The following is a 19,054-nucleotide window of genomic DNA, read 5'->3' as shown; positions in this document are numbered from 1 at the left end:
AAATTCCTTTTATTTTTTTTTTCAAGCAATACCTAAGCCATTCCTACATCATTTCTCACATATTTTTCACCATTCCATACTATCTCACTTCATTCTATTTCAATTCTTCACATTATATTTTCTTACCTCTTCCAATAATTTTTCCTTCAATTTTTTCAATAACATTAAATAACATTAAACAATATTAAACAACATTAAATAACATTAAACAAAATAAAAAAAAACATTTAACAACATGAAATTTAAACAACATTTTGAAAAACATTTAATAACATAAAACTTAAACTCCTACTCCATGCTATTTTTGGCCCAAAGATGTGCAACAATATCTTGTTGTAGGTACTTGTTTGTAGCACGAGAACAAATCATTCTATAGCGCCTCATGTACTCATTTATTGAGATAGTACCAGTTCTTGGATTGAAAGGCAAATTAGGCCCATCATATATTTTTGCACGAGCCCTTCTTGACTTATTTGGATCCTCTTGGTCGTCATCGGACTCTCCATCAATATACCCATCTCACTCATCCTCCTCAATCATATTGTGTAATATGATGCAAGACATCATGATGGAGTCCAAATTTTCTCGACTCCACCCTCTTGCCGGTTGGCTAATGATCTTCCACCGTGCTTGTAGAATACTGAGAGCTCTCTCAACATCTTTCCAGTATGCCTCTTGGTGTAAGGTAAACAACTTTTCGGTGTCATTTCTAGGGTTTGGAATTGCTTGGACAAGTGTCGCCCACTTTGGGTAGATGTCATCTGCCAAGTAATACCCCGTATTGTATTGATGATCGTTGATGTAGTAGTCAAGTTGAGGTGCTTTACCTTCCATCAGGGTATTGAAGATAGGTGAACGCCCAAGAACTGTGATGTCATTTTGGGATCCAAGGATTCCAAAGAAAGCATGCCAGATCTATGTGTCATATGAGGCAACCGTCTTTAACACAACAATTGGCTTTCTTGACCTTCCGTAGAAGCCTTTTTGCCATCCGGTGGCACAGTTCTTCTAATCTCAATGCATGCAGTTTAATTATCATGCCCAAAAACCCACGGTCTTCAGCTTTGCGAAGGAGTCGATCTAGATCTTCTTGGTTTGGCTTGCGAATGTACTCGTCTTTGTAAACCTGAACAATTGTGACACAAAATTGTTGAAGAGTTTCAAGGCATGTAGACTCAGACGTGCGATGGGTTTCATCCATCAAATCAGCTGGGGATCCATAGGCCATCATTCGGAGTGCAACAGTAACCTTCTGATGAGGTGAGAAACCAAGGCGGCCTTATCTGTCCCGTTTCTGTCGAAAGTATGGATTGACTTGCTGGACATAACGAAGTACATGCTCGAAGACATGAAACCTCATCCGGAAGCGATGTTTGAAATCCTCTTCTGTGTACACCAAGTTGGGGGTTGAAGTAGTTGTTCATCAAATTGGCATGCGTCATCGCTCTGTTTCGTGGTTTGTAAGAGCAACCAGCAACAGAGCCACCCTATTCAGGTTGTTGTGTAGTTGGCTGACACATCATGGCTGCTGCTATGTTTTGTGCGTTGCACCATGCTTCATCTTCTTCATCAGATTCCTCATCGTCTCGTCTCATAGGCGCCTATTTTTCTTCCAATTTGGAATTGGATGAGGATCCCCAGTTGAAATCCGAAGAGGATCCAAAGTTGGAATTCATTGCAAACTTGAATTGAAAGATATTGAATTGAAAGAGATTGAATTGAAATAGATTGAATTCAAAGTTGTGTGAATTATAACCCAATATCCACCCTATTTATAGGGCAAAAAAATTCAATTCCAACGACTAGTTGACGTCAACATGACATCATCTACCAATGGCTAGTTGATGTCATGCTGACGTCACTTAGCCATTGGATTTGAATTTAAGTTGTAGTTTTTAAATAATAAATTATGTTTGGTCCTCGGTTGGAGACGATTTTTTGTGATAGAGCTAAAACGAGCCATATTTAGCCCTCTGGCCCTCCAAGATATTAATATTTTAATGAACAGTACATGATCATATTTGGCTCAATCTCCAACTGAGGGCCAAAGGGCCATAGGGCCAAACATATTATTTAAATTTAAAAACTACAACAACTTAAATTAAATGCACGTTTATCATCTCTAATAGGAATCTTATATTTGGGGCATCCATTATATTTGTCCCACATCAGGAGAGAATTGAGCAAGCAAAAGCTTGCATGTGTGGCACCCATTATATTTGTCTCATATTGGCTGTGGGAGATGTTTGAGCAATCAAACATGCTTATAAAAACAACATCCCCATATAATCAATTACCTTTCTAGGCCTTAATTAAATATTCTTTTTAAATTTTTGGTAAAAAAAAAACTGTAAAAAAAAAAATTCAAAAACAACGGCTAGCTGACGTCAGCTAGCCGTTGAGATTCAAATTTTTTAACCTGGCCCGTGGTCGGCTGGTTGGCTCATTTGGCCCCGCCGGTTTGGCCCTTTGGTCTTTTTTTGTCCAGTGAGGCCAATAAGCCATTTGACCTTATTCTCGGTTGAAAACGATTTTATAACTATTTTCGATCTTCTGGTTCTTTGAACCCTTTGATTGGAGATGAGCTAACCCTCAAATCAAGGGCTCACCTAATTACATCCATAAGCCATAAGACGCAGCCCACCGGTAACGTGGCAATTCGTTGGCGCCTGACACGACTGTTAGGTTCTTCGGTTAGTCCTTTCCGTCCCCAAACATTACCACAGTCCGAGTCTCTGTGATGTTCACCCTCTCTACTGTGATCGTCCCAAAACTTCCGATTGTCAATTCATCTGGTAACTTCCTCTCTCTCTCTCTCTCTCTCTCTCTCTCTCTCTCTCTCTCTCTCTCTTCCGCGTTGTGGAATTGTGCGTAAATTGTGAGAAAATAGGAGGAATTTGAACAAATTGTAGTTAGGGTTTGATTGAGGGATTTTTTTACCGTTTTGTAGCTGACATTGTTAGCAGAGCTCATGTAATTTTCAATTGTACGATTTTTATTAAATTTATATATATTTTAAAAAATTGTTTATTTATTTAGTTTTGCTATTTCTTTCACAGTTAGGGGGATATGAAAGAAAGGAACTCTACTTCCACGCTTAAGAGAATTTTAGTGACTTGTACTGCTCAGGTATGTAAATGTCTCTCCTTTTTTGTAAGTATTGATTATATTAATTATACGTGAATGAATACATTTTGATCCAAGAAGATTTGTTTCTTCTTGTGTTGGGCGGTTTTGCTGTCGAATTTGTTGATTTTGAAATATTTAATTTTAGTTTAAGGTGCCAAGGGATTAGGAGAAGCTGCACAGAGACTTTTAGTACCAGGGCATTTAGTCAAGGTTTTAAATTTCGGTTGAAAAGATGCAGCCTTAAATTTTTGATGCACGGGAAGTTTTTGGTTGTTGTGAAGTTTGAAGCTTTGCACGAACAATAGAGTGTGATGCATGTTTAAAATGTTAATTATTATGTAGAGTTTTACTTAAGCCGGAAATATGAAATTGTCCGAGAGTGGAATGGAATATAGGCAGGAAATATTTATGTTGTGGTATTGAATAAGCATTTTAAGATTGAATATATCTGTTTATCATAAACATTGACATCATATTCAAGTAGAAGAAGAGAGATTATAATAGCTTCTATAATTAATCTTTTGTGTCCTTTTGGTTACATTGTACAGTCTTTAAAAAACATTAAAAACAGACAGTTTGGAGAACAAAGTTTTTATTTTAAACCGATATATTCTAGGAGCTGGTCGTATACAAAACCCTGGATCTGTATGGTGTATTGTGCAATATTTTTAATATATCTCTTCCATGTAGGCAAAAGAATACGGGGGTTGTGTTGCAGCAAAAGTTCCACAGGTTGAACGGGATATGTGCTTGAAAGAATTTCTCGCATTAAAGAGTTGCATGCAAAACGCGGTACCATTTTCATTATTAATAGTACATATGTCATATTGTATGGAAGCTCTATACTTGTAATCTTCTAGACAAATTGTTTTTGAGTGTGCTTTTTTTGCCTCTGAATAGCTGCGAAAAAAGCCTTGAGCCAGCAAGTGTGACCTTCTGTGCTTGGAGATAGTAGTTGGATGCATTCTGAAAAAGGTGCTTCATGCTTCTAGAAAATTTTCATTAACTTTCATACTGTTCCACTAACTTGATCCTTTAGAGTATCTAGTTCGTCTCTTTCTTCCTGTACCTTATACAATTTTTTGTTTTTGTTTTTTCAGTGCTGAGCCTGGTTGAGGATTATCCGTAGCAGTACTTGCTAATCCCACAATAACTATTCAAAAGCCTGAAAATCAATTAAACAAGATGTCTGGAAAAGCATCAAGTTCACAGTCTAGTATTGGTTTGAGCGGGTCTGGTGCTCTATCACATGTTTATATTCCGTATCTGCCCCTAAGAAGCAGCGTAGCTGGATCAAGGGGTTTATTTTATGATGATGGCAATAAGTTGCTGCTTTCCCCAACATCAGATCAGGTAATATGATATTTGTATTTGAATGGTTCCAATTCTTTAAATCTTTAATTCCAATTTGATCCAGATGGTGTGTTTCTTTTCCTATTTTTTTCTTGGAGATAGGTCTTCTGTTGGAAGACTGTTCCTTTTGATCCTGTGGTTACTCCTACTTCTGATTCAATAACTGAAGGGCCCATCTTATCTATTCGGTATTCCTTAGATGCAAAGTTTATAGCAATCCAAAGATCTGATCATGAGATACAGTTTTGCGATAGAGGAAGTGGGGAAACTTTTAGTCAGAGGTGCAAGTCAGAGTCTGAGAGCATACTGGGATTTTTTTGGACAGATTGCCCATTGTGTGATATTGTATTTGTAAAGACCAGGTAAGGATACGTTTCCTCACATTTTATATGAATATTACTGATACAATTTATTACTTGAATTGTGGATTATTCATATAATCATTATCTATGTAGTTTTTGGTTGGACATATGGTTCTTTGGGAAGCAAAAAATATTAATGCAAAAGGGCTGGACATATGTTTCTCTGCTGTCATACTCTATAAAGCACATACATTCCAAAAATTAAGATATGGACTACTGGATATGGATGCGCCCTGCTACGGCTGCATGCATATCCAAATGTGTATTGGTTAAGTTTGGATACGGAAAGGATATTTGACAAATGTGCATGGTATTTTGTCCGGATTCTGTGTTAAGTAGGACCAACACAGGGTAATGTATTTTGATATTTTGGAGGTGAGGGACTGTTGTGCTGCAAGTAGAGAGAGCAGGTTATTGTTATGCCCAATCTTTCCTCCACTTGTCTCACATGGTAAAGGGTGTCTGGCCATCAAGAAGAAGTTAAACTGCTACATTTCAAGTAGCATTATTAATCAAGTAATAGTATAGTTGCCATAAAAGATTATAATTGGGTCATTGCTGGAGGGTTTTTTTAATTATTTTTTTTTAAATTACTATATTTAATGAGTGCTTTCTTGGTTATTTGGATAGAATTGCATTTTCCCACTCAAAACATGCCATGCTTTTTGCGTATAATGTGGCCATTCAGTTACATGGTCAAGAAACTTTGTCTTTGTTGTGGTTCCATGCAAAGGATTTCTAGGTGGAGGGTCTGGTGTCGTACCAAATCTTGAGTTTAGAGCAGATAGAGCATGTTTTGTGAAATGTTTCTAGGGAATCATCTTTACAATAACAATTTTTTTCTTATTGTTCTCTCAACCTCATTTGTTATACCCCAAGGTTTTGCCTTTCATTCGTTTTGCTAACATGGATTTCAATCTCAGTGGACTGGACTTGTTTGCTTGCAATTCTGAGTCAAAATCACTCCAATTGGTTGAGACGAGGAAATTGAATGTGAGTTGGTATGTTTACACACATGAAAGCCGCATGGTTCTTCTTGCTTCAGGAATGCAGTGTAAAACCTTCAATGGTTTTCAGGTATGTGTAAATCTGATTATGTTTTCGTTTAAATCTTTAAGTTTGCTGTCTTAGCATTAAGAAAAATGGATCAGGAAATTACTTCCATGAACAATTGTTGCTGTAACACGTGGCAGTATTTTTTAATTTCATTTCGTTGTTAAATCTTTAGTGGGAAAAAGCTTTGTTGTTGTTGTTGTTGTTGTATTTCGTTGTTAAAGAGATGTAAAAGAGTTACTCATAAGATAGTTTTCTCTGTCTTGTAGTCCCATTGTAATTATCTTTATTAGCATAGTTATTCATTTATATGCATGTATTTCTCTAATTTTTAGTCTTGACACATGTGCTACTTCTTCTGGGTAGCTCTCGTCTGCAGGCATTATTCGTCTGCCAAAGTTTGAGATGGCAATGGCTAAATCCGAAGCTAACAATAAACCTGTCCTTGCTGCTGAAGATGTTTTTATAGTCACTGTGTAGGTTCCTGTCCTTTTTTTTTGCCCGTTTTTATTGGCCAACCAAAATCAAGGCTTATATACTGTCTTTCTTTGTTCAGCTATGGCAGAATATACTGCCTGCAAGTTGATAGGATTGCAATGCTCCTCCATTCTTACAGGTTTTACCGTGATGTGGTTGTACAACAGGTAAGTTTTGTGTTCAAACTCTGTTAAAATGTTTTGATCCACTTTAATTTGAAACGTCAATCAATTGGCCCTAGTGATGAGGTTGGGTGGGAAAATGGGTTGGGATTTAGCTAGATGAAGGCTTTGATTCCCTTTATGAGAGCATCTCCAATGGGAAGATGCAAAATTGAGATGCAAAAAACCATATTTACATTCCATTTTACATTTCCAGGAGATGTAAATGGGAGTTCTACTTGAATGGGAGAGATGTAAATATGAGCCCCATTTAATTCTCTCTTTGATTGGCGGGACCCACCACTAAACCAAAAGATGACAAAAGATTAAACTTAGGATACATCTCTCCATTGGAGAGTTTTCTGGCAAACCAAAAATGTAAAATACACATTTCAACATATTTTTCATCTCCCATTGGAGTGCTCTGATAACCAAAAAAATGTCAACCAATTGGTTGCAGGCTATGTAACATGAGAATGTTATGCGAGGGCATTATTTATATATTCCACTAATGCATCTGAGATACTCTAGTGACATATCTAAATTTGTTGGTGTTTCCAAGGATAATAGCACGACTAAATTACATTTAAATGTATAGACAAATTACTGGAGAGAAAAGTGCCAATCCTTAGAAATCCTGCTTTAGATTGTTTCGGATGGTTATCTTTATTTTTAGGCTACTTGTGTAATTGGGGCTGGCTTCCTTGTTAGTATCACTTTTTGGTTTTACTTCTCAATTTTCAGCATAAATAAATAAAAAGGCCCTGCATATCTTATATTTATGGATATGAAAATGTGGATCTTATTGGTGGGAGATATATGTGAGAGTTTCGGTGCATTAATGAGTAAATAATGGCTTCATGTGAATTTGAGTGCATTTATGGGTAAACCTTGGCTTCATGTGGTCACTATTTACATCTACTCATTCTACACAAATGATGTTTGCCTAAATTTTTCAGGGTTCTTTGCCAATTTATTCAAGCAAGGTTGCTGTGAGTGTGGTTGATAATGTACTGCTTGTGCATCAAGTTGATGCGAAGGTTGTTATACTGTATGACATATTTGCAGATTCCCAAGCACCCATATCCGCCCCACTTCCCCTATTATTCAGGGGTTTCCCCAGGTCTAATTCTTCTTCCCAGAGATCCAATAGGGACGATAACGAAAGTTCAGAAGTTAATGTTTTAAGTGATCATGAAGCAATTGTCTATGGAGATAATTGGACTTTTCTTGTTCCTGACCTCATCTGTGATGTTGCTAATCAACTTTTGTGGAAGATTCATTTAGATTTGGAGGTAAGTTTCCATTAATTTCCTTTTGTTTAATCTAGTAATGAGATTTCTTTTCTTCCATTGAATAAAAATAGTAAAAGGGTTCTTTTCTTGCATTAACCTCTCTTTCTCCCTGTTTCTAGGCAATTTCTGCCAGTAGCTCAGAAGTACCATCAGTACTTGAATTCTTGCAACGGCGGAAGTTAGAAGCGAATAAGGTAGAATTTGGTTTCGGTATGCTCATCAGTTGCTAGATTTTTGTCTCTTCTAAGGTCAGCTGCTTACAGCATGCAATTATATGATATTTTTAGTGTGCATTTTGGTTTGCTTATTATTTCAAAACCATTTTACCATCCAAGATGGTGTTTCATTACCTTTTTTCCAGTCGAACTGCTTAATTACTGTTGGTGATAACTTTGTTCCATTTCCTTTTCAGGCTAAACAACTGTGCTTATCAATAGCACGCACTGTTATTCTAGAACGGAGACCTGTGTCTACAGTTTCCTGGGCATTAGATGTTTTAGTTTCCTCGTACTCCCACTCTGTTAAGACAGGCACTTATCTTAAGGGAATAAATTCTGCAAAAACTTCTGGTGAGCCACAGACGAGTGTCCCTGGATCTAGTGCTGATGTATCTTCTAGAAGAGTAGACACAGTTGGGAAATCCGTTAAATATGAATCTGCTGCTGGATTGGACAGTGAATCGCCTAATAGATTTTTAACCTATTCAAATTCCGACTCTGAAGATAATGCAAGCTTTGAAGCACCAAATGCCACTTCAAATAACTCTCAGTTGTTCGATGGTAAAGTGGACATGGGGAAGTTAACCGGTGCTGAAACTTCTAGCGGTGAGGTTCGGTCTTCATCGTTGCAATATCAGGTTCTTAGATCGGGCAACAGCTCATTGGATGCTAATGGTTCAGAGCAGCAAGAGTCCCAACCGACCTCTCCAGCAATTTCACCTGATGAAATGTACAGTTTTGTGTTTGCACCTGTTGAAGAAGAGATTATTGGAGAACCTTCGTACTTGGTTGCCATCATTGTTGAGTTTCTTCGCAGGTATGACATATATTTATGAATCTTTCAGTGAGGGCCTTGAATGCAGTCATGATGGGCTTAGGTACAGAGTTTTAGCCTTACATTTATTCTCTGCACTGCACAGTTTTAGAAAGGCTCTTCATGAATTGTATTTGCAATACACAGCTAATATGCGTATTTCATATTTGAGGAGTAAAGCACCTGGGGTTTGACTAGTTGGTTGATTGTTTTTACTAAAACAGGTGGATGTTGCACAACTGTAAATTGCCTACAAAGGCGCATATCCTATGAATAATTATTTTTACTAAAACAGACCGATTTTTCTATTCGGCTTGAAGTAAACTTATTATTTTCGCCATTACTACTCCTTTGGCAGGCTTGATTATTGGATATTGAAACCGTAGTTGCCCCCCTTTTGTAATTCTTTTTTCTCCTCCTCTCTAGTAGAAAACATTGATGATTCTGAACCTGGTGATATCAAGTTATCATTTGCTCGATCAGTTCAGCCTGTGGGGCTAGCCTACCTAGACCCGAACCTACTTTTAAGATGTCTCCAGAATATTAAGTTTCCTGTGATGGGTGTGAAGTTAAATACTTTATTTTGAATGTACAAGGCAATGATCACAGTTCGTTACTCTATTTATTTGCTATTTTTGCAGTGCTAATCTGGAAAAGGTTGAAGTCCATCCTAATCTCTATGTCCTGACCGTACAATTGCTGTCACACAGTGAGCGATATGCAGAACTTGGGCAGTTTGTCATAAACAAGGTATATGAACAGCCTATTAGAAATGTATGCTTGCGACAGTATGCTGCTTATGTTTGATCTGATATTCATGGTGAAAACTGTTTCTCAACAGATTCTTGAACCTTCTAAAGAAGTAGCAATGCAACTCCTAGAGTCTGGCCGTCAGAACTCTCGAACAAGGAAGTTGGGTTTAGATATGCTGAGGCAGCTTTCTTTACATCATGACTATGTACTGTTACTAGTGCAAGATGGATATTACCTTGAAGCATTACGCTATGCACGGAAGTACAAGGTAATTCCTACCTTGGAATCTGAGGAAAGAAAGGATTTATGTGTATATTCTTAATCAGATAGCCAATACATTTTCCTGTTGGTTTTGCATCTGTTTAATTTTTGCTTTGTTTTAACGTCAATCGCCACTCCTTAGTGCTTAGCCTCTTGCTGGTGAGACTGCTGAACCTATTATGTTGTGTTTAGTGATTAGCGTTGCAAATTTCCTTTGTTTAGACCCGAAGATGTTTTCTTGAACTGTCATTGCTGTATCCTTTTCCATTCTTTATTGAATTTCCTTTTTTTTTTCTTTTTCTTTTTCAATTATTGAATTCTTTGGTATAATTCTTTATGTGCCATATTTTCCCGGCTGTATATGGTAATTTTTTATTTTATTTTATGAAAGCACTTTTCCTAACTTTATTGTGTTAAAATAAAAGGTAACAATTCTCTCATGCACTTTGAGAATGATTAACACTGTAATTTGAAATTTTCAGGTCAGTACCATCCGACCTTCGCTGTTTCTTGAGTCAGCATTTACCTACAACGATTCGCAACATTTAGCTGCAGTCCTCAGATTCTTTTCGGATTTCATTCCTGGATTCAGAGACACATCAGATCACGACACATATTTCCGCATTCTCAACGAGAGGAACTCATCCATTGCTGCTTGAAGTTTTTCATAGTATGGCTAGGACAACTGAATGGTGCAGTAATTAGTAAGTGCGTTACAAGTTTTCAGAACTCCTTGAAAGTACTACGTAATTATTTTCAGTTATCCGTTTACAAAAATGAAAAATATAATGTAATATCTTTCTTCTAGTTTCATAATTCATTCCAGAAAAGAAAAATGTATCGTTCCGGTAATCTACTGAATGGTTACATTTTTGAATGAGTATGTGAAATACTATCTGGTTGAGTATATTGACCTTCCAAGCACCTATCGGTTCAGTTTGTGCTCAAAGGGCACGCCATTTGTATTATATATGCCTAGGCATTAGACTATTTCCTAGATAAACCTGCCTTGAGGAGAAAAGCTTACATGGGACAAATTCACTGTTATCCTAACGTCTCGGTTGTATTGTACAATGCCACATGTGAGTTTCTCTTCACATGACATTGCATTGCTAGAGCAAGAACGTCAGCGTGGCCGTAAATTCGTTTCATATAAGATGTTATCTAAGTTGTTTTTTGCAAGGGAATACTTAACTTATGCGGAACCCACAAATTTCCCTCCCTAAGCTTGATTTCAACCTAAGAGCATTACCATCATAGCTTCTGGAATACACTTACGTGAACATTTTTCTCCATGGAATCATGCACTGGTTAAAACTTCTAATCAAAAGTTGCCTAATCAAGTACAATAATAACCACCTACGAACCCATAACCCTAAATAGCTCCCTCATTTGATAGAATTATTTCTCAGCTAGATAGAGAAAGGCCAGATGGGAATATGCAAATTGAAATGCCAACATTTATTCCTTCCCCTTTGGAGTAAACAAGCTAAAAACAGTACTCAAACACTAGCGCTAATATAGGTAAACCATATATTTCTATAACTAGTTATAACTGTTTTCTTTGATTTGATTCAAATGTTTCATATTTTGTTTGTGTTATGTATATTTGGGTAGCAAAACATTTTGCCTCAGCAGACTGTACCCGTCAAGGGCCACACAACCCCAACAGTGTTTAACGATTGGAAGTTAAAGTCAAGCAGGTTTATGTGTGGAGGAAGGAGGAAGTTGAGCAAAAGAAGATAAAGACACAAGACATGTAATAGGAGAGTACATGTTTATTAGGACCACCTAAGAGAGAGAGAGAGAGAGAGAGAGAGAGAGGGGACTTGGTTATGATCAATTAAGCCAAGTACTATGGCCTACTAAAAATGTATGGACTTAAACTTTTCTCTCATCTACTTTTTTGGTATTCTCAAATAAGCACACGAGTCCTTGAACACTTGCAAACACCAAGGAAAAAAAAGTCAAGTTGCCCATGTTAGATTCCAAGAGAATGAGAGAGTTTCGACAAAGCTTGAAACAATAATGTAGAGGGGAGTGAATTGGAGCAGTGTTTCTTGAATTATTACCCAATTTACTTTAGTCCCAAAATTTGGTTTCTCTATTTTTTAGTCCTTAAACTTCTTCAATGTCTTATTTTTGTCGGTGCTGTTACTTGTGTATAGTATAACTATATGTATGTTTTAACCACACATATGTGTTGCACCCGATTAATTTTTTTAACCTTATAAAGGAAACGACATATTTCATGTATAAAAGGGAAAAATATTTCAATCAGATTAAGAATATGACCCCAAGAAGAGGATACTTGAAAACAAAAATATAAAACTACAAAACAATAATCACAAATGTTGCGAGACTTAAAAAAGAGGAAGATCCATAAGACCCAGTACATTCAATGCTGTAAAATCATTTGAGAGATAAAACCTCTCACAATAATTAATTGTGGGATAAAAAAAGAGTCATGCTTCTATCTGGACATAGTGCTTTCCCTATCCCACTTTTAAGAGGCCAAAATATGTGTTCTTTTAGAAGAACGAAGAGGAAATTTAAGTTTATAAGTTTATCTACTGTTAGATATAGCAGGGATAATTTAAGTTGCGGGTTCTTGTTTGTTTAGTTATAGAAAGAATAATTTTAGTTCATAAGTTTATCACCACTAGATTAATGAGGACCTTAAGAAAGCAGCATTGTTACAAAGTTTTGCTCACAGTGAATGTTTGTCCCCGAATAATTTTTGAATCAATGACTGTTGCCGTGAGTAATCTTTAGAATTAGGACCGTAAATATTGTGTAAATGTTAGAGTCCTTTATTAGGAAGGATATCTCTTGTGTCCTTTTTTTGTTTTCCTTTGAGAACAAGGATAGTATGTACTTATATACCAAATTATGCAATACATGAAAATTAAGCCATAAATTTCTATTTGGCATCAGAGCCTAAACGTAACCCTAAAAAAGTTCTATTGTGCTACTGCTATTGCATGTTCAAGACTGCAGACTCATGTTCTTGTTGAGTTCGTTGCAGCAAACCGAAAGCTGCAGGAGTATTGCCTGCCGTGCTCTGCGGGTGCAACTGTGTGTGATCCATGACAGGTGTTAAGGAAGGATCAGGGCTAAAATTGGAGGGTGGGTCGCATGGCTCGGCCAACAATTCAATTTTGAGTCCGATTGTAATTTAGAGTGATGCTTCAAACATACCAAATACCGTAAAACTCAATGGATCAAATTATCCTCTTTGGTCCAAAGTATTAGAGATGCATATCGCTGGGCGTGGTAAGAAAGGGTTTGTGACAGGGAGTATTAAAGAGCCCAAGGAAGATAGTGTCAAGTATGAAACTTGGGAGATTGGGAATGCAATTGTAAAAGGGTGGTTCATTAATTCCACGGATCCTACCATCATGGGGTTTTTCATCCATCTTCGTACCACTAAAGAAGTATGGGAAGAAGTTGCTCAAACGTATTATGATGGGACTGATATCTCTCAGATTTATGAGTTGAAGGTAAAGTCATTCCGACTTCGACAAAAGGGGCGGCCTTTTGGTGTATACTATGTCGATCTCAAAGCGGTCTGCCAAGAATTGGATCAAAGAAGACCAATCAAGATGGAATGTGTTATTGACTTGAAGACACTTCGAGAAGAAATCCAACTGGACCTTGTGTATGCTTTTCTAACAGTACTTGATGATATATTTGATAAAGTGCGTAGTGATATTTTGAGAACTCAACCTTTACCATCCGTCAAGGAAGTGTTTTTTGTTGTTAGGCAGGAAGCACAAGGCTATGCTACTATGATGGGAGGCAGTGCCATCGGGATCAAGGAGGAACACCACCCGTGGCTTTGGTGTCACGGCCACCATCGTCTGGCCGGTCCTATAGCTCATCGTCATCAACAAATTCTCGCCTATTTACTTGAGAAAATAAAGATGATTTGAAGTGTACTTTATGTGGGCAAACCCGTCATGCGGAAGATGCATGTTTTAAAAAACATGGTGTACCTGAATGGTTCCCAGAATTGAAGAAAAAATTACATGCAAATGAGCATGCTGGTAATGGAGCCAGTGGGAGTCGTGCATCTGTAGCTGCTGCAACACCTGGTAACAAGGAGGTCGTGCATACTCAAGGGGATCCGAGTCAAACTTTGTTGACTAGGTCCAATCCTAGTGAATCTTCGTCCAATATAGGTACTGTTGGATGTGTTCTTTTAGCCTCCGTGACTGAGCACCATACAGGTTGGATTCCGGACTCTGGTGCAACTGATCATATTACATTCGATAAAAAGTTATTTTCATGTATGGCAACAACTTATCAAAAGTGTGTAGCAACGACGAATGACACCACTACCATGGTGACTGGGGTTGGCACGGTGAACCTCACGCGGTCTCTCTCTCTTCACCACTGCTTGCTTGTTCTGTCATTGTTTCATCATTTATTATCTATTCCCTAAGTTACTGAGCAATTGGATTGTGTTGTACTTATGTATCGGTTTTTTTGTTTACTTTGGGTTATTTAGACCAAGGAAATAACTGGGCGTGGCACTAAGAGAGATGTGTTGTATTATGTGGATGACGTCGTTCCTAGCAGAGCTAATGCAATTTGAGCATCCCGTATAAGTAATCTACAAGAAGTTTGGTTGTTGCATTGTCCGTTAGGATATGCTTCTTTTAGTTATTTAAGGCATATGTTGCCTAGTTTGTTTCATGAAATAAAAGAATCAGACTTACATTGTGAAGTATGTATTCTTGCTAAGAGCCATCATGCTTCGTTTTCTCCTAGTATGAATAAAAGATTGCTTCCGTTTGAGCTTGTGCATTCAAATGTTTGGGGGCTTTCGCCAGTTAATACCGTTTCAGGGGTTAAGTGGTTTGTTGCATTTGTTGATGATTGCACTCGTATGACATGAGTATATGTGTTGAAACATAAAAGTGATGTTAGTATGATTATTCGGTCTTTTTCTCATATGGTGGCTATACAATATTCCTCCGTTATTAAGGTTCCCCATTCTGATAACAGGGGTGAATATGTTAACTCTGAGCTATCTTCATTTTTCTGTGATCAAGGAATCCTCCATGAGACAACTTGTCCTCATACCCCATAACAAAATGGGGTTGCTGAGAGAAAAAATCGTCATATTTTGGAAATCGCTCTTCCATTGCTTATTGGTGCGTTCGTACCTAAGAGTTTTTGGCCAGACCCTGTTACTTATGCAGTGTATGTAATTAATCGCATGCCATCATGGGTTGTAGAATTTCGTACTCCACTCCAAGTATTGACGGAACATGTTCCTGTTTCTCTACCAACACTCTTACTCCTTGGGTGTTTGTATGTGTTTCTTATGTTCATATCCACAAGATTAATCGTATTAAATTGGATCCCTGTGCTCTTCGGTGTGTCTTTGTTGGATTTGCATCCCAACAGAAAGGTTATAAGTGCTACCACCCTGAAACTTGCCGCATGTATGTAACTATGAATGTGACCTTTTCTGAATCAGAATATTTTTATACTCCAGCATCGTCATCTTCCGATCACAAGGGGGAAAATGCTAGTATTTGTGATCTTGATGGTGTTTTTGGGTGGTTAGATGTGCAAGACGTAATTACTTCAGGGGGAGTGCATCGTGATACTAACAATGCCCTGCCGATTAATGTAGGAGAACCTCGGTCTGTAGGGGTTCAACCATTGATTGCCAAAGAAAGGTGTGCCGAGAGTCTCTATGCTGGTGTTCAGCCAACTACTGCCGAAGCTGTGCTAGCTTCACTGCAGGCTTTTGCCGAAGTTAGCAATCCCGAGATATGTGCCGAAGATGCTTCCTCCTCTCTAGCTCGATAGTGTCGTTGTCCAATATGTTTTCTTTAAATATCCCTAAGGTAAGTATTATTGGTGCTCATGTAACTAATGATTTTATAAGTACATATAAGTTGCCACCAGGGCAAAATCGTGGTGTACCCTGATAGGTACATATAAGTTGCCACCAAGGTAAAATTATGGCATACCCCTTGATAGGATTTCTTCGGAAGCAAAAGTGAAGTATCCAATAGCCAATTATGTGTCATGTAAAATCTTTCTATCGAACGTCAAGCTTGGGTGAACAATGTGGAGTCAATTCAAGTACCAACTTGAGTGGAGGATGCTTTAAAAAATTAAAAATGGGCTGAAGTAATGGATGAAGAGATGATAGCACTACAGAAAAATAATACATGGGAAGTAGTGGAGCTACCGAAAGGGAAAAAACCAGTTGGGTGCTGATGGGTTTTTACAGTTAAATACAAAGCTGACAGATTACTCGACAGTTACAAAGCAAGGTTGGTAGCAAAAGGATATACTCAAACGTATGATGTTGATTATCAGGAAACTTTTTCTCCAGTAGCTAAGATGAATCCGGTGTAAGTTCTCATCTCATTAGCTGCAAATTTGGATTGGCCATTGAAACATTTTGATGTAAAAAATACGTTTCTTCATGGACATTTGGAGGAGGAAGTGTATAGGGATTTTCCTCCAGGATATAATACTGGAGGAAAAATGGGCGTGTGCTGATTACGGAAGTCACTTTATGGGTTTAAGCAATCACCTCGTGCATGGTTTGGGAGATTCACTCAGGCCATGAGGAAGAATGGATATTATCAAAGTTATTCTCATCATACTTTATTTGTGAAACGAAGAAACGGTTAAGTAACAACCTTAATTATTTATGTGGATGATATGATAATAACTAGTGATGATTTAGATGAGATTATCAAATTGGAAAAAAAACCTTGCTGTCGAGTTTGAGATGAAGAGTTTGGGCGATTTAAAGTATTTTCTTGGAGTCGAGGTTACTCGTTCATCCAAAGGTATTTTCTTGTCTCAACAGAAATATGTTCTCGATTTGTTAAAGGAAAAATGTATGCTTGGGTGTAAACCTGTGGATACTCTTATTATGGAGAAACATCACTTGGAAATTTATTCAGATCAGGAACCAATAGATAAAGGCATATATCAGAGATTGGTTGCAAGACTAATTTATTTAGCTCATACCTGTCCGAATATAGTCTATGTAGTGAGTGTGGTGAGTCAATTTATGCACTCACCAAGGGTGGATCATATGGCTCCTGTTATGTGGATTTTAGCTTATTTGAAGTCAGCCCTGGGGAAATGAATTTTGTATAAAAATTTCGATCATTTAAAATTTGAGGAGTTTATGGATGCTGATTGGGCAGGTGATGTGACGGATATGTGTTCTACTTCTGGATACTTTACATTCGTTGGTGGAAATTTAGTTACTTGGAGGAGCAAGAAACAAAAGGTGGTGTCTAGGTCTTCTGCGGGGGTCGAATTCAGAGGTATGGCGCATGGAGTGTGTGAAGTTCTTTGGTTACGTAAGTTACTTTGGGGTCTTGGTTACAAATTGAAGGAGGCTACAAATTTGTATTGTGACAATAAGTCGGCATAAGAGATTGCAGAGAACTCGGTATAGCGTGACAGAACGAAGAATATGGAGGTTGATCAACACTTCATTAAGGAAAGCTTGAGAAGAATATTGTGTCAATACTGTTTGTGAACTTGCAAGAACAATTTGCGGATATTCTTACTCATGCTGTGTGCAGTAAGTTTTTTAGCGACTCACTTGCCAAGTTGGGCATGTGTGACATCTATGCTTCAACTTGAGGGGGAGTGTTGCGGTGAGTAATCTTTAGAAATAGGAATGTAAATATTGTGTAAATATTAGAGTCCTTTATTAGGAAGGATATCTCTTGTGTCCTTTTTTTTGTTTTCTTTTGAGAACAAGGATTGTATGTACTTATATACCAAATTATGCAATACATGAAAATTAAGCTGTAAATTTCTATTATGACTTCACTTTTATATAATTAAAAATGATGTTAAAATGAAATTAAAGTGGGAAAGATGGTTGAAGATTGGTCTCTTATGTCAACATCTTAATTTAAAGATATGAACCAATTTTCCGGTGATTGAAATAAATGTAGGGAACATTATTCATGTCATCATTGTTAACTTACAACTACCAGATTCAGATTTTATGGTTGTGGAAAGTTAATGTCAAACTCAACTTAAACAACATATAGAAATTTGAAAATATATAACCTAGCAAGCTCCTATAGTTCTTTTTTCTTTTTTGTTGGATCATCTCTAATTATGTATGAATTTATAAGTTGTGTATTTTTCAGACAAGCAAACCCAAATAGTTATGAATTGTACGTATAATTAGGAGACATAAGTTTTAGCAAATGAAAATGATTGTAACCTTTGTACTTCACTCGGTTGGACTATTTGCATCCAGTTCTTTTAGTATGGTTTAATGTGGTCACTACATTTAAGTGTCATAATCGATTAATCAGTTGATTTCAGTTTAATTGATTGTGTTATATACATTTAGTTTTTATAGCTTTTAATTTTAATTTGTTGTGTTTGATTTATGGGAAAGTATAGATAATGTTAATCTTCATGAATCGAAGAACATAAACTCTGTAATCTTTGTATTGAAAGCAAGAACTAGAGAGAGAAAGTTGAGAGAAGGAAGAGAGGGAAAAAAGATTTTTTTTCTTCTGAATATATGATTTCTTAGCTTGTAAGTAATACCACAATCTGCCTTATATAGGCAGTTACCAAGCTATTAGTTTAACTAACTAAAACACTAAGATTGTGACAAGTGTCACAATCATAGACCATTGAACACATACTCTAACATCTCAAGCTCATGCTTTCAGCAACCAAGCATGAGATTGATACAATGTGTTTCAAATAAAGGACCACTTAAGCCTTTGGTCAATATATCAGCAAATTGTTCTTTTGAGGAAACAAACTGCACTGACAACTGTTTCTTAGCTACCATTTCTCGAAGAAAATGCACATCGATCTCAATATGCTTAGTCTTCTAATGTTGAACTGGATTAAATGACAGTGCAATGGTAGACAAGTTATCACATAACAGAACTGAAGTTGCAGGCATGAGAATGTGCAGAAATGCAAGAAGTTGCTGAATCAAACCCAATTCAGCAGAAGTTGTAAAGAGAGCTCTATATTCATCTTCAGTAGAGGATCTAGACATAGTTTGTTGTTTCTTTAATGACCAGGAGATCAGATTGTTACCTAAAAACACAACTAACCCAGTAGTGGACCTCCTGTCATTGGGATCCCCTACTCAATCATCATCACTAAAGACCTTGAGCTGTAAATCTCC

The 19,054-nt window shown here is 37.2% G+C and overlaps 1 protein-coding gene across 1 annotated transcript; it reads left to right on the top strand.

The window, feature by feature from the left end:
- The first annotated feature begins 2,592 nt into the window (after positions 1-2,592).
- Positions 2,593-10,804, top strand: LOC137712959 (uncharacterized). The gene is made up of 15 exons (XM_068452171.1): positions 2,593-2,795; positions 3,060-3,129; positions 3,820-3,921; positions 4,030-4,104; positions 4,230-4,482; positions 4,585-4,844; positions 5,768-5,921; positions 6,264-6,373; positions 6,454-6,541; positions 7,495-7,830; positions 7,950-8,024; positions 8,243-8,865; positions 9,504-9,612; positions 9,704-9,883; positions 10,359-10,804. The coding sequence occupies exons 5-15, from the start codon at positions 4,315-4,317 to the stop codon at positions 10,533-10,535; spliced, it is 2,280 nt and encodes a 759-aa protein (XP_068308272.1). The 5' UTR covers positions 2,593-2,795; positions 3,060-3,129; positions 3,820-3,921; positions 4,030-4,104; positions 4,230-4,314; the 3' UTR covers positions 10,536-10,804.
- Positions 10,805-19,054: the final 8,250 nt, after the last annotated feature.

Source organism: Pyrus communis, chromosome 13, assembly GCF_963583255.1.
Source record: "Pyrus communis chromosome 13, drPyrComm1.1, whole genome shotgun sequence".
Taxonomy (NCBI): Eukaryota; Viridiplantae; Streptophyta; class Magnoliopsida; order Rosales; family Rosaceae; genus Pyrus; species Pyrus communis.
Note: the sequence above shows the minus strand (reverse complement) of the source record. Positions and strands in the feature narration are given on the sequence as shown.